General features: G+C 39.8%; 1 protein-coding gene across 10 annotated transcripts in view; it reads right to left on the bottom strand.

Annotated features, from left to right (window-relative positions):
- Positions 1-5,830: 5,830 nt before the first annotated feature.
- Positions 5,831-13,827, bottom strand: part of ARHGAP20 (Rho GTPase activating protein 20) — a 138,545-nt gene continuing 130,548 nt past the window's right edge. For all 10 annotated transcript variants that reach the window (XM_077113022.1, XM_077113015.1, XM_077113018.1 and 7 more), the window contains 4 exons: positions 13,540-13,649; positions 11,085-11,274; positions 9,762-9,876; positions 5,831-8,671 (listed from right to left, as the gene is read on the bottom strand). In XM_077113022.1, the coding sequence (XP_076969137.1) occupies positions 6,813-8,671; positions 9,762-9,876; positions 11,085-11,274; positions 13,540-13,649 (2,274 nt within the window). In that variant the 3' untranslated portion in view covers positions 5,831-6,812. The remainder of the gene's footprint in view (positions 8,672-9,761; positions 9,877-11,084; positions 11,275-13,539; positions 13,650-13,827) is intronic.

The raw sequence follows: 13,827 nt of genomic DNA, 5'->3' as shown, positions 1-13,827 counted from the left end.
AACATACAAATGATCTAAACTGACTCAAGAATAAAGAGAAGATCTCAACAGACCAATAACAAGTAACCAAATGGGGTCTCCAGGGCCTTTGAGGGCATTTGGTTTGCCTGAGTAAGACACCTCATAATTGGGAGAGGGAGGAAATAAGGGCAGTAAAAGTTGGGAGGGATGTGGGCCTCACCTGGCTAAATCATCAAATAATGAGACCAGCAGACAAACGGTATTAAGGTAAACTACATGATCCACAGGGTTTCAAATCAGAAGTCTCTGTTTTCTTGTTCTTTGCGTGTACCTGAAAGAAGAAAGTTGGGGGCAGGTGGGGGGCGGGGAGGAGCTAGCAAAGATAAGAGTGGCTGGAGTTATATTATAAAGCTGAAAGGAAGAAGTGGAGAAACCAAGAACATGCAAAAGAAAGATCAGAGAGCACTATTATTACACACGCCCATCGCAGCAAGACAGGCGGCACTGCCCTTTCATCTTTCCTCACCTCAGTTTCGAGAAACCCTTCGTGTAGCTGATCAGTCTCAACAGGCAGAGGCTGCAGAGAAAGCCCTCTAGAGCCCAGACACCGCACTTGGACGAGAAGGCAAACTAGGGGAACATCTAAGACTTTCTCAAGTTAGAAAACAGACACATCCAGACCCCATCCTAGTTACCAGCTTCCCAAAATGAGTCTCCTTTTGTTCTCCACACTAAGCACCGCAGGCGACTCAAGGACAGGAGAAGGTGGGCAGCTGCCAAGATTGCAAACAGCAATATGTGCAGGGGCCCCAACCTGCCCACATATTTGGCAGGCACCACCCCATGATCATGCCAACTGGAAATGGTTGGGAAGTAAAAACCCAATCAATCAAACAGTTGTTTTGTCTACACAATACCAAACCAAGCAGTTATTTACATAGGTGCCACATGGCAGTGAGAACTGTTTTGACTGAAACTAGCTACTTTGACGTTGTGTGCTTGAAAGTGTGCGGAGGGAACGCAAAGCATGTGTAAGAGAATTCCTCTGACCCAGATCAAGTCAGACATAAAAGACCCAGGCTCTGTTTGGGTGTGTCCCAGTCCTAGAGGACCAAGAGTTTTTGTCCACTGCCATGGCTCTGAGTATATGGAAGGCATCCATAGGTGGCCCTGAATGGAAGGTGTTGCAGAAGGAGCATCACCAGAGCTGTGCTTAGAACTAAGAGGACTAGAAACCAGAGCTGAACAGAAATAGATCCTCAGCTCAGAGAAGGTTTGGCATTTGAGAAACGCCTTAGTGAAGTGAGTCTCTGGGTCACAACCGTGATGGGTCCTGGCTGAGCCTTGAATGACCAGCTTTTGAGGCAGACAGAAGACTCTGGGAAGAAAGTGGCCTCTGGAGACAGCACTGAGGCGCATGCTGTCACTTGCCACCCATGGCACCTTGGGCCAGAGGTGACCTCTTGGGGGGCCATTTGAGGCTGGTCTGTTGATTTCTAAGGTCACATCAAATGTCTCTGATCTTACATAATATTCTTAACCTTTGGACAAAACCTGGAGGCAACATAAGGAAAAAGGACACAAAATTTATGACAGCAGATTAATTCTCCTTTGCTCCGCACATGTTAAGCATTTCATCTACAGAGCTCACCACCGGCCTCCCCTGACTTTCTTCAGTTTTCTACTCAAACATTCCTTCTCAGCAAGGCTTTCCTGGATACATGATCTCAAATTTTACCATGACTTTTTGCTCTTGCCACTTTCATCTCTTCCTGCTTTGTTCTTTTCCTTGGCACTTACTGTCGTCTAATATACTAAATATTTCCTTACTCATCTTATTTATCAACTACCTTCCCCACAAGGATGTAAATTCCATGAGGGCAGGAGTTTTCTCCTTGTCCACAGCTTGTTCACTGCTGTGCCATTGCAGCTTGACAGTAGCAGAAAGATAGGAAGTAACCAGCACAGATCTGTCGAATGAATTAATACTAGTTTTCTGTATTTTAAATAGAACAGATAGGTCTATCGTATTGAAGAAATTAGAGGTGAGCATTTTTCTGCTTACTGACTATAATATTTTGAGAAAGTCCATTCCCAGTGTCTAAATTTGCAGTGGCTGTGACTGTCATTTCCAGCACTGAGCAGTCTGCTGAGAAACTGTGTTACTTCCTGAGCAGCAGTATCTCTGAGAGGTGGGTCCATTCGTGGTGTCACCACACACATGCTTTCCTCTCACACATCAGCCTTGCTGGAACACCTCCCCTGGGCAAGGATCTTTTTGCCAAGTGTGCCTGGGGATGCGGCTGTTGCCCAATGAGCAGAGCCCAGGGAACATGAGCGGGACTGCTGGGCTGGATGGTTATGGTGAAGATAGTTTCCAAGCAGAGACCAAGGGGTTAGGTCAACATTCAGACAGGAGACGAGCAAGTGCTCGGCCTACTGGCCTAGACCCAGAGGTGGGAAGAACTAACTAGCCAAAGAGACAGCCCTTTTGGTTGGGACTAGCACACGGGAGGGCCGTGGCCCAGAAAGGCCATATCAGCTGTCACTAGGGCCAGTCAGCCACGGAGATGAGTGGCTCGACTCAGCTGCAGCATCTGCACCCTGTGTAGAGGTCAGACGTGCCTGTGAGTGGCTCTGAGTGCTGTACGCTAAAGACAGTGTTCAGGAGGTGAGTGGCTCTGAGTGCTGTACGCTAAAGACAGTGTTCAGGAGGGCAGTCCCAGGGAGCAACATGGAGGAAGGATTTAATCCCAGGAGTTCAGTTTTTGCTCAAAAATACGTCCTCTTCTGAGCTCCCTCCCGTCTCCTGGGAGATGTCCAGGGAATCTACATGAGATCGTGTGGGTGAGAGGCCGAGGTATCTTTTCTCCTCGCGAAGGGAAGGAGCTTCAAGGCCTGTTCTGATAATGGAGGCCTGCACCCAGTAGCAGGGCGACCCGAGGGAGAGGAAGCCTCACACACTTTCTAGGCCGGAGAAACAAAACTGCCTTAATTCAGATGGATCAGGCTTTCCTCTCCCACCATAAGGAACCTAGATTAAAATTTTTCAGTCAAGTGGGTATCAAAATTGATCTGCTTTCAGGATTCCAATCCAGGAGAAGAAAACTGCTCACATTTTAAAATTTTTCCACAATTACATACTCCTGTTACATTCTCTTAATTAGTTCCGTTGCTTCCATTTTTATTCTCTCTAATCTGTTCTTCACAATGTGGCCACAATGACCCCCTAAATAAAGCAAGTCAGGCAACATTACTACCTTGCACCAAAGGTGGTAAAACGCACTGGCTCCCACCACACTTGGTAGAAGCACCCAAGACTTCTCATGGCCTACATGGCACTGAGGTCTCACATCTCCCCACTGCTCAGCCTCTGACCAGCGTTGAAAAGTTTCCTGTTCTGTCCTACTGTGTGGTCTTTGCATATGTTGGACCCTCTGCTTCGGTCCTGTGCCACCCCACTTCCTCCTTTCCCTCGTCCCTTTTACCTTTCAGACTTAAGTTCAGATGCCACTAAAAACAACTTTTCCTGACCACCCTTCAAGCCTGTCCTCCTTGTGTTCTTTTCCTCTTCTCTTCTCTCCTTTCATTCCATTTCTTTGTGAAATATAACCCAAAGAACATCAGTGTGCATGTACATTGCCCAAATCTTATCAGTGGCATTTCTGACAATGGAGTTATGGTCTTTACTGTCCATTTACAGCAAATAAAATATCTCTCTGGACTATGGAAGTTTATTTTTTTGAATCCCTTTGAAATGGTGGTTAAACGTACACAGAGAAAACAACTCTATGCACTGTGAGAAGGCAAACATGCAGCAGTCATGAGAAAACAGTACTTATTTAATGAGTGTATTTCACCTGAAAAGTAATGATGTCTTGGTATGAGTGTGGGGGCCAATAGGGTACTCTGGTCAGAATGGTCCAAACTTACATAAGAAAAATCATATACAATCAATTAAACAGCACTGACGATCCTTTCGCTATAAGAATATAGACTACATCTGGTTTCAGGTGCAGAATGAAAACAAAATGCCAAAGAAAATGAGGACTGTGTAACTAAAACATGGCTTGCTTGGTAAATAGTAAGATTACAAAAAATATAAAAGAAAAAAATCTTTTTCTAGAAATACTGACTGTGGTTTAATACTAAAAACCCAAAGTTCCATTGCAATATTAATTACATGCTGTGAAATTTCCAAATGAAGCAGAAACTGGACTCATTAACTAAAACAATTCTACAAAGGGCAAGATTGCTCTGATGGGACTGTTAACTGTGCACAACAATATTTTATTTAACAGACAGCATGGACTTCACACATATCCATTATCAGTGCCTTTAAAACCAAAGAACTTTAAAAGTTAGCAGCAGTTTCTGCAAGTACAAAAATACACATTTATTACATAGCATATGGTAGTAAAATTTGTCAAGATATATTATACAAACTCAAAGCATTTTAGATAAAGCATCAGTCTAATATATTATAGGTTGACAGAGTATAATAAAATGACATGTTGTCTGTCTTCAAATCATACAATACTTTACAGCAATATTAACAAACTATTCACATTTAAGTATTATGGGAGTATCTAAGGGAACATAGAGGGTAGGAATGGTTACTGTAGAACCTCAGCATCTCTTTTCTTCTATGCTTCAAGTTGGATGATGATTTTCTATGCGCCAATATGAAAGGAAAAAGGCTAGAACTATTATTTTGGTAGGTTGAGAAGCAATTTCTTCCAAGACACTCTGAGCCACAAAGTTTCATTCACATCTTGCAGTTCAGACAGTAGTACGCCCTAAGGTAAGGGGAGTCCTTATTGACTTTAAATATTTTACCACAAAAGATGCACATGGACTCTCAGGAATATTAATACAGGAGTGGTTGCTTATAAAATGAAATTCACTTCACATCTGTGACTGAGATGGCCAGTGTCATGAAGGAGTTCTTTGGACACAGAGTTCTATAAGTTCATTATAATGCTTAGGGTAAACAGGGCCATGTCCCTGAGAGGTAGGTAGCACCTACAGCTAATACTAATACTGAAAGGACTTCTATTTTAGAGCAAACATTATTATTTTTTTCCATAAGTGAAAAATGCAACCTTTAGGATGATAGGGAAAGAACATATGGTGACAACACCCTGGTGGCTGATATTTTGGAATCAGCTAGTTTGTGGGCAAAATGCTCCTATGATGGTGGAACTAAAGAGAACAGATAGGTTCTAAGCAGCTTCCTATAGGTAACTGGTTAAAATGAAGAGCAAATCTTCCTAGTGGTATGTGCCTTCATGATGGTTGGTAAGGTCTGATAATCCATTCCGAGGCAAAAAGATGTACCAGTGGAGCCTTTAAGGCAAGAAAGAAGGGTCCATGGATATGAAATAAACCAAGAGGGCGTAAACCATCCATAAGTCATGAAGCATTTGGGACAAAAATAGGGAAACAGTCTGGAGGTCAGAAAACCCAAAGCCAATAACAGTCTAAGTATATGTAACTGTCTAAGGACTGGTAGCCACTTCAGTGGGTATTCTCTTCTGTGACTTCTTTTAACCTGCCAACCTATAAATTTTCCTCTTAACGCTCAAACTATAACAATCAAAAAGGGATAATTTATAAGTACTTTTTCTGAGTTGACTGGCACATACCACTAGGAAGACTTGCTCTTCATTTTAACCAGTTACCTATAGGAAGCTGCTTAGAACTTATCTGTTCTCTTTAGTTCCACCATCATAGGGGCATTTTGCCCACAAACTAGCTTATTCCAAAATATTTTTTATCAGCTACCAGGGTGTTGTCACCAAATGTTCTTTCCCTATCATCCTAAAGGTTGCATTTTTCACTTATGGAAAAAAATAATAATGTTTGCTCTAAAATAGAAGTCCTTTCAGTATTAGTATTAGGACTGTAGAGACACATTTCAGCTAAAAGGACCCATACTTTGATCAAATGTTGGTAACAGATTCCTGTAACATGGAAAAGACTTTTGCAGTCCTCTCCTTTACACTAAGATAGTAAATATTGTTACAGAGAAATAGCTGCATTTTTTTTTGAGAATCCTTCTAGCACAGGCACCTCTGAAAAGGAGGCTGAAATGAGCAAACATTTCCTTCTTTCTTCACACAGATGTCTCCTGGAGACTGCGGAGCAATGCAATATTCTAATGGAAAGACTAATTAAGCAACACAACCAACCAAAATACAATCGTGATATCACAATGCTCATCATTCTTGAATGAATCACTCTAGCTTTCTCCAATTTGGCTGCATCGGTGGGCTGGTTCCTGGAATGATCTCGTGAGGACATGTTAAGATGTCACAGAAATGACCATTGGCTTAGATTTAGGGGAAAGTTTCACGTGATCTCCTTCATTACTGGTCAAGTTTTTCTTCTCAATACTTTGATTAGTGGCATTTTTCTTGCTTACTTTTTAAAAACACTCCATGGAATGTGGATGGTTTATCTATATCCTTCCCCTAATCCTTAATTTATGATATTCTGATCTTCTCAGGTAACTAATCTCACAGACTGTCCACATAAGTCGTGTTTCCTCCATAGAAGACTGCTTTCTCTAGGCCTCTACTATATCTCTAAAAATATATGGCAGTACCAATCTTACACTCTAATAAGGAAAAGCTTCCCAAATACTTAGGTGACCGAATTTTTGAACAAAAACTTTTGCCAACTAGTTTCACATGAAAAGAATCCTTTTGCTATCCTAAGTATTAGCAATGATTATCCTTATGCTACTTATCCCAGGGGTCTTATTAAAAAGGGGTCATGATAATTACTGTCTCTATGTTATCATTAGCCCAGCTCCTGTTCCCATAAGACTCAGATTCTTACTGTGGTTAAATGTCTTTGGTTAAATGTCTATCGCCATCACTGCAAACCACTGTAGGCCCTGAGTCTGGGCTGGGCATATCGTCCACAGTCAAAGAGTTGGGTGAGGGCCTTTCACAAGGCAGAGTACCAGGAGAGCAATGACCACCATCCTCTGCTTCCTCATGTGACTTCATACAAAACTTGAGTCTGTCTTCTACCAGGCTGAATGGAGAGTTACAGTGTTTCTCTGAGTCCTGGCAGGCATAAGAAACATACCACTGAGCTGTTTGCACATCTCCAAGTCCTCTGGCTACCCTTAGGGAAATGTCTTTTTGTCTCTCTTGCAGTGAGTTGGCTTCTGGAGCATCAGACATATGCAGAGGTGGCTCTGTGGGTCCTTTTAGAGAACCTGTTTGCTTTTCCTCTGGTCTGGATGTCTTTGCCTTCTTTTTGAGGGACCAGTTTTTCAAATTGGTTACACCACTTCTCAACCATGTGCTGGGGTGAAGAGTTACAGAATGCATTTGTGAATGCCACTCTCCAGTCTCCTTCTTTGTATAAGCCAAGTGACTGCTGGCTTGCTCTGATGAGGGACTGGGCATTCCAGAAACAAGCCTTGAACTGCTTAAGTCAGAAGAAAGTTCTTCCTGTTTCCTTTGAGCCTGAAAAGTGCAATCTATTGGAGAGGAAGTTTCAGTGGGTGTAAACACTGAGTGTTCAGAAATCTGAGAAAAAGCACTGTCCTGGGAGCTCACTGATGAGCCAGATGGGGATGTGCCTGAGGAGGATAAACTGGAATAGCTAGTCCTTGGACAAATGTTTAATCTGGGGGGTAAAACCTTTTCAGCATTTTGGTTTGTGGCACTACTCTTGCCCACCTCAATCCCCATGACCAAACTCTGATTCATGAGCTTTTGCCCCTCCATTTGCAAAGACTTGTGCCGCTTGAGATACTCGTCCTCTCCAAGAAAGAGACCAGCTTCACAGATGGTTTTATGTTGTTTCTTTGAACAAATCCCCCTGAGATAGGTCAGTTTGTAGTGCTGGTCATCTATGTTTGGCTCTGAGCAGCGCCGGTACCTCCTTGAACTCTTGAGGGCATCTGTTGAATGTGGTGGGAAGTATCCAGATATGTCGGCATCGATGGATTGGTTCCTGGAATGATCCTGTGAGGATAGGTTACCGTAAGATGTTGGAGAAATGGCCACTGGCTTGGATTTAGGGAAAAGTTTCACATGATACCCTTCATTACTAGACAAACTTTTCTTCTTTACGCTTTGATAAGTGGCATTTTTCTTGCTGATATCAGAGCCTGTGACTAAACTCTTTTTAAAACATGTCTTACCCTCTTCTTGGAGGGGGTGATTTTGCTTCATATAGTCCTCATCTTTTTGAGAGAGAATTGCATCACAGCTGGACTTGTGGAGCTTTTTCTGATAAAACTCTCTGAGATAGGAAAGCTTTGAATCTAGATAGTCGATGCTGGGCTCTGAGCAGCGCCGGTGTCGCCTCAGGCTCTTTGGAGCATCAGATGCAGCTGTGGATAGGGAGCCAGGTGTACACAGGCCCGATACGGTCTGGGTATGATCCCGCACTGGGACTTTTTTGTACACCACTGAAACGTTCACCAGCTTGGATTCAAGAGGTGGTTTCATTTGAATGTCTTCATCTTTAGAATGGTCTAAATCAAAGTCACTCAGTGTTAAAAGGCCTTCCATCTCAGGCTGGTCTAGGTCACAGTCACTGAGGGTTAAGACAGAGTCCATACTTCTGCTCCCCTGACCAAGTTTCTTCACCAGGTCACTACATGGAGCATCAACATCATCGTTTAGTTCATTCTCCAAGCTGTCATAGGAGGAGTCATTCAGTTGGAAGCAAGATATATCTGTCAATAATTAAAACCATGATTAAAATTTTCCCTTCACAAAAATAAAGCCATGTAGCCTTATACAATTCTTTATAAGAAAAACAAACTATGTACTTAATTGAATTCTCTTTTTACATGCAGTATTCAAATTCCTACTCTCAAGAAAGGATCTTTCACAATCTTCCCAATTATTAGTGCAAGATTAAAAAAATGTATAATAGATTTATAACAATTCCTGATGAAATGAGTATTCCTTAAGTAAGATTTTCTCAAGTCACTAAGGACATGCCATAATACCAAGAAATGGTAAAAATATGAAGGAATTAATGCCAGGTGTACCCAGATTCTGAATTTAAGGCTCTCCTTTCTAACATGGACTGCTGGCAGTTATACATAATCAACTCTAGGTCTCAGGGAAACCATGATTGATACTAACCCTATCAATTTTGCTTTAATAAATATCCATTACCCCTTAAATATCCATTACCCTATTTAATATTTATACCAGTCATTAAAGATAGCCATTATTGTTATCAACATTTTATAACTGAGGATATTAATGTTCAGTGAGATAGAATAACTTGGCCAAAGATAACATAATTAGTAAACTGGTGGTGCAGGAATTCATACTCTGGGAGGTTGTATGTATGTCTTCAAGTACCTCCTGGCCCCCCACCTTGTTGCTAGTTGTTTTCAAATTGTTTCATTGTATACTAGAATACTGAGGTGTCTCAGGAAGCACTAAGATGAAGGAGAAGAAACAAAAACAGGCAAGCCTCTGGTCTTCTACTCCAGTTCCAATGAGAGCTCTTATATATCTTAGAGTTCTTGTTAAGTTTTACTTACAAAAAGTTCAAACCATTATACCATAGCATGCTGCCACTAACAACTTCCTGAAGGCTGGGACCCACCACAGTGCTAAACATATCCTGACCTATCATTAGGCCTTCTGAGGAAGGAGGAGAAGCCCTGGGCCCCAGAGACCCAGGTCAGAGGCTCCCTTCACCTCAGCTGCTATGGGCTCCAGGACAACTACTGCCGCAGCCTCTTCCACCATCTCCTTATGTTGTTTATTTCTCACAAAAACCAATCAAAGTATTCACAATACCTGAGGCATTCTCTCTATTATCACATCTCACTGAAATCTCTCCCAAGAGAGAAGTGATTTCTTCTCCAAATATCCTACAGCAATTTTCAATTAGAAATTGTATAAGCAGGGAAACCTGTACAAAAGAGGAAACAGTGAAGTGCTACTTTTCATATGTCATGTTTATAAATCACATTTCACATGAATCCTGATTTTAACAAAAAAATACAAAATAATTCTGAGAAAAACTCAGATCTAATATAAAAGTATGCAAAGCAGCTTCAAACCTGTAATACTTTGAAGAGTAGTTCAGGAATAGAAATTAAATTAATTTTAATCAGAGGACTATAGTTATTATTTGTGACCTTGACTTGAGGTCAACATTTTTATAGCTTGGTTCCATCTTTAAAATTAGGGTAATTTCAAGTAAACGCCACAGAATCTTCAGGGTGAAGAAAAACACCTTTTTATTAAAGTTTATTAAACATCAATTAGATAAAAGTTATGAAAAATATTTCTAATGTAAAGAGCAGTTTGCCATACAGTTGGGAAGGGAGGGAATCTTTTAACGGTTTGCTGTGAGAGAGAGCAACAGCTAGAGAGAAAACATCCTTTCTGTCTAACTTCAGACTCTAACTATGCACTGTCTTTGTAGTCTTCCCTACTGATTGTGCTTGGGGAACAGTAAGATTTTACTGGTGTGCTTTATGTCTCCACCAAGATACACTGGAACCTTTCAATAGTTTCCTTGCCCTTCTAGCAGAAGCAAAGATGGCAGGCTCTGCAGGTGCAGTGATTGGCAGGGGCAGAAGGAATATTGGAAACTACAGAATTGATGTCCTTGAGCTCCTTAATAACTGTTATGTACTACAGGTATATGATTTCAAGTAACTACTGTATGAGCTAGATATTATCACTACCTCCACTTTTTAGATAAGGAAAGTGTGGATTAATTTAACTATCTTTGCCCAAGATTATACATTGGGCAAGTGGTGAGACTAAGAATTGAACCTTGGATTGTATAAAACCAAAACTCTTGCTTTTTTATTATTTTAAAATCATATAAGCTGTTTTTTCTTTTTAATCACTCTTTGACTTAAGTCAATCACAATGTTCAGCCTCCTTCATGGGAAAAGATAAGCCACCTAACTGCTACCCTTTTTCTGCTTAACAAATCACCTTCCCTATCAGGATTGGCTAGAACTCTATATCATCAGTGAATTCAAATTTATAAGGAGGTGTATTTAGGAATTTAAGAAAACTCTTTCAGAGTCAATATCCTAAATTTCAGGTTCAAAATGGGGACTCAGTACCTCAGGGCATAAGAATGAAAAACATCATTACCTTCTTTGTAAACTCGTTTTCTAGTTCTGGACTGGAAGAAGTAGGAGGCCAAAGAATACTTGGAGCGATACACACAGCTAAATTAAATGCAGTCATCTGATTGGATGAGGAATGTTGCTCAATATTGTATAACACACCAAAAAGATACCTTAGGAGAACAACATTGGCTCTTGGAAGTTGCTCCAATAGCCTAAAGAAAGAAAAATGCACTCTTTGAGTAAGATATTTCATTTTAAAATTTGTAAATACAGACAACCCTAGCTTTGCATGTGGGACCTCCTGCAAGGCAAGAACACAATTTAGGTATACAAGAGTTTCATTTAACATGGTACCATAGAAAGAAAGGACTGCCTGTACAGAAAAAGAGAAAATGTAGCCCTCCTCCAAATGTAAAGAATACAGAAATACATCTTATAAAGAAGTGCCACACTGAAATATTTCCCTGAAAGTATTTGAGTCTTTTAACTTAGGCAAACACTGTAACATATCAGAATCCAAACTAAACACCTAAATACTCTTTAATGACATTAAACAGCAATTAAAAGTTTCCTTTACTTCCTAGGAGCAACACAGGAATGCCATCTCCTAAAATCTTAGCTATTAAGATTTCAAGGTTCATTCTGAGAGCTTACGCTCTGTTCCACCAGCATCCAACGTCAACTTTGTTCCAAATCTCTTTATCTCACTGATATCACTTTTACATCTAAGTCAAGCTTACAAGAGTCCCCACTTTGTAACAGATAAGGGATTTTTAAATTATCATTTACAAAAAATGATTTTTTACTATCATCCAGAAAACATATGTGGTACATATATATGTATATGCATATATTATATTCCCAAGTTGATATTCATGGTTTTAACTTTTTTCAACAAGAAGCTGCAGCCTGAGGGAAACAATGGTAGTCTGACTTCAATAGCAGAGAGGTCTTTCTTCAGTACAGTGGACTGACAATGAGTACAGATGTTAGGGATAAATGAAGATCTGAAGGACTTTGAAAGAGACCAAAAGATTACTGGATGGGTTCAATGGAAAATGAAGTGATGTCTAGTATACTCTTTGAGTTATCTGATTGATGGGGACCCTAACTTGTCCTTTGAACAATTTTCCAACCCTGTAATTGCAGCACATAACACTTGTCTGTAGACTTGAAAATTCTGTCTGATGGAGATGCAATTAATTTATCTACCCTCTTGTAGAAAAAGGCAGTTTTGCAACTATTTGTAAATTAAAATCAGCATTTCTGATTCAAATCTGAATCTTAGTTGTGGTTCTTTGAAATCTCCTTTGAACCTAGTTGTAACATCTTACTGGTTCCCTTATAAATTAATGCTTTAAATGAAATCTTTCACGTGTTTATACTGACAGGAGAGTCAGAATTTTACCTTTTTAAAAAATTATCATTGAACAATTTTCAGGTTATAAAATTGTGGACAATGAGCAACAAATGACAGAATTTGATGCTATCTCTGAATGGTTTCTGGCAAATTTTAATGGAAGTGGAGGGAATATTTTGTCACATGGCTTTGGTTTCTACTGTCTATCACAGATGTGCTACTTTTACTGGTAGGCCAGTAAAAGATAACTATCAATATCAGATGTGTAGGTAACAATTCATATTTGAAAGCTGCTCAAGAAAAAACTGCAAACAAGCACATACAAATAAATGATAGTGGGATCTTGAGTTTTTTACATAACTATTTGTTTGGGAATCTATGTTTATAGACACTTCTTTCCCATTCTCTTATAATATAGGAAATACTCAAAAAGAGGGACTGAGGGGCTCTGCTGGCAATTTCCCTTTGCAGAAGTATAGATAATATATTCTTTGTGATCAGACTGGGACTTTCCAACTTGCTTTCCTTTTTTCCTTAACATTTCTCAATTAATTAATTTGCTACTCTGCTCTGCTCCCACAACATCCTCCAAATATCTCTTCTGTAGTACTAATTATACTGACTTGTAATTTTACTTCTTTGTTTCTTGAGCTTTCTAAGAACTGTGAGTTCTTTGAGAGAAGGGGATAGGTCTTTTATCTCTATGAATTCAGTTGCTGAATGACAGGCATGCATGCACACATGTACACACACACACACACACACACATATACACACACACACACAGATAGATACCTGTATGGTTAAATATTTACCAAACTTAAGATTATAAAACTGCATGTTAAGCCAAGTAATACTGTATTAGTTACTGGACTAATGGATTTCAGGACCAATCTAGTTTCAGACATACAGAAGGGGTACAATGGTAAAGTATTTCATATTAATAAGATTAGAGGGGAAAAACTGTAACAACCATGACTATAGCCAGCATAAATGTATTTTTAAACTGATCCCAAAGGATAGATATGGCTTTGATAATTACTCTTGACAAGCTTATAAAATAGTTGTTTTTTTTTTTTTTTTAGTATTTTTGAGATGTGACAATTAGAATAATTACCTTTGGATTGTATTTATTTTCTCTTCATCATTTCCTTGATCCATTACACTGACCCACTGATCATAGAGATCTGATGAAAAAATACTTCCTGGAATATTTCGTAGAAAATCCTTACACAGAGGGAAAAACAAATATTTTAAATCATTATTCTCATGCCAAATACGTACTGGAGAAATTAAGAGAGAAAATATGTTGAAAAGTTCAGATAAGTCCGTCTTTCTTTAGAATATACAGAGTTCTGCATCAGTACTCTCTGCTGATTTGCAAGCATAAAAACACATGCTTTGA

This window comes from Tamandua tetradactyla, chromosome 8, assembly GCF_023851605.1.
Source record: "Tamandua tetradactyla isolate mTamTet1 chromosome 8, mTamTet1.pri, whole genome shotgun sequence".
Classification (NCBI taxonomy): domain Eukaryota; kingdom Metazoa; phylum Chordata; class Mammalia; order Pilosa; family Myrmecophagidae; genus Tamandua; species Tamandua tetradactyla.
This window is presented reverse-complemented; position numbering and strand designations above follow the sequence as displayed.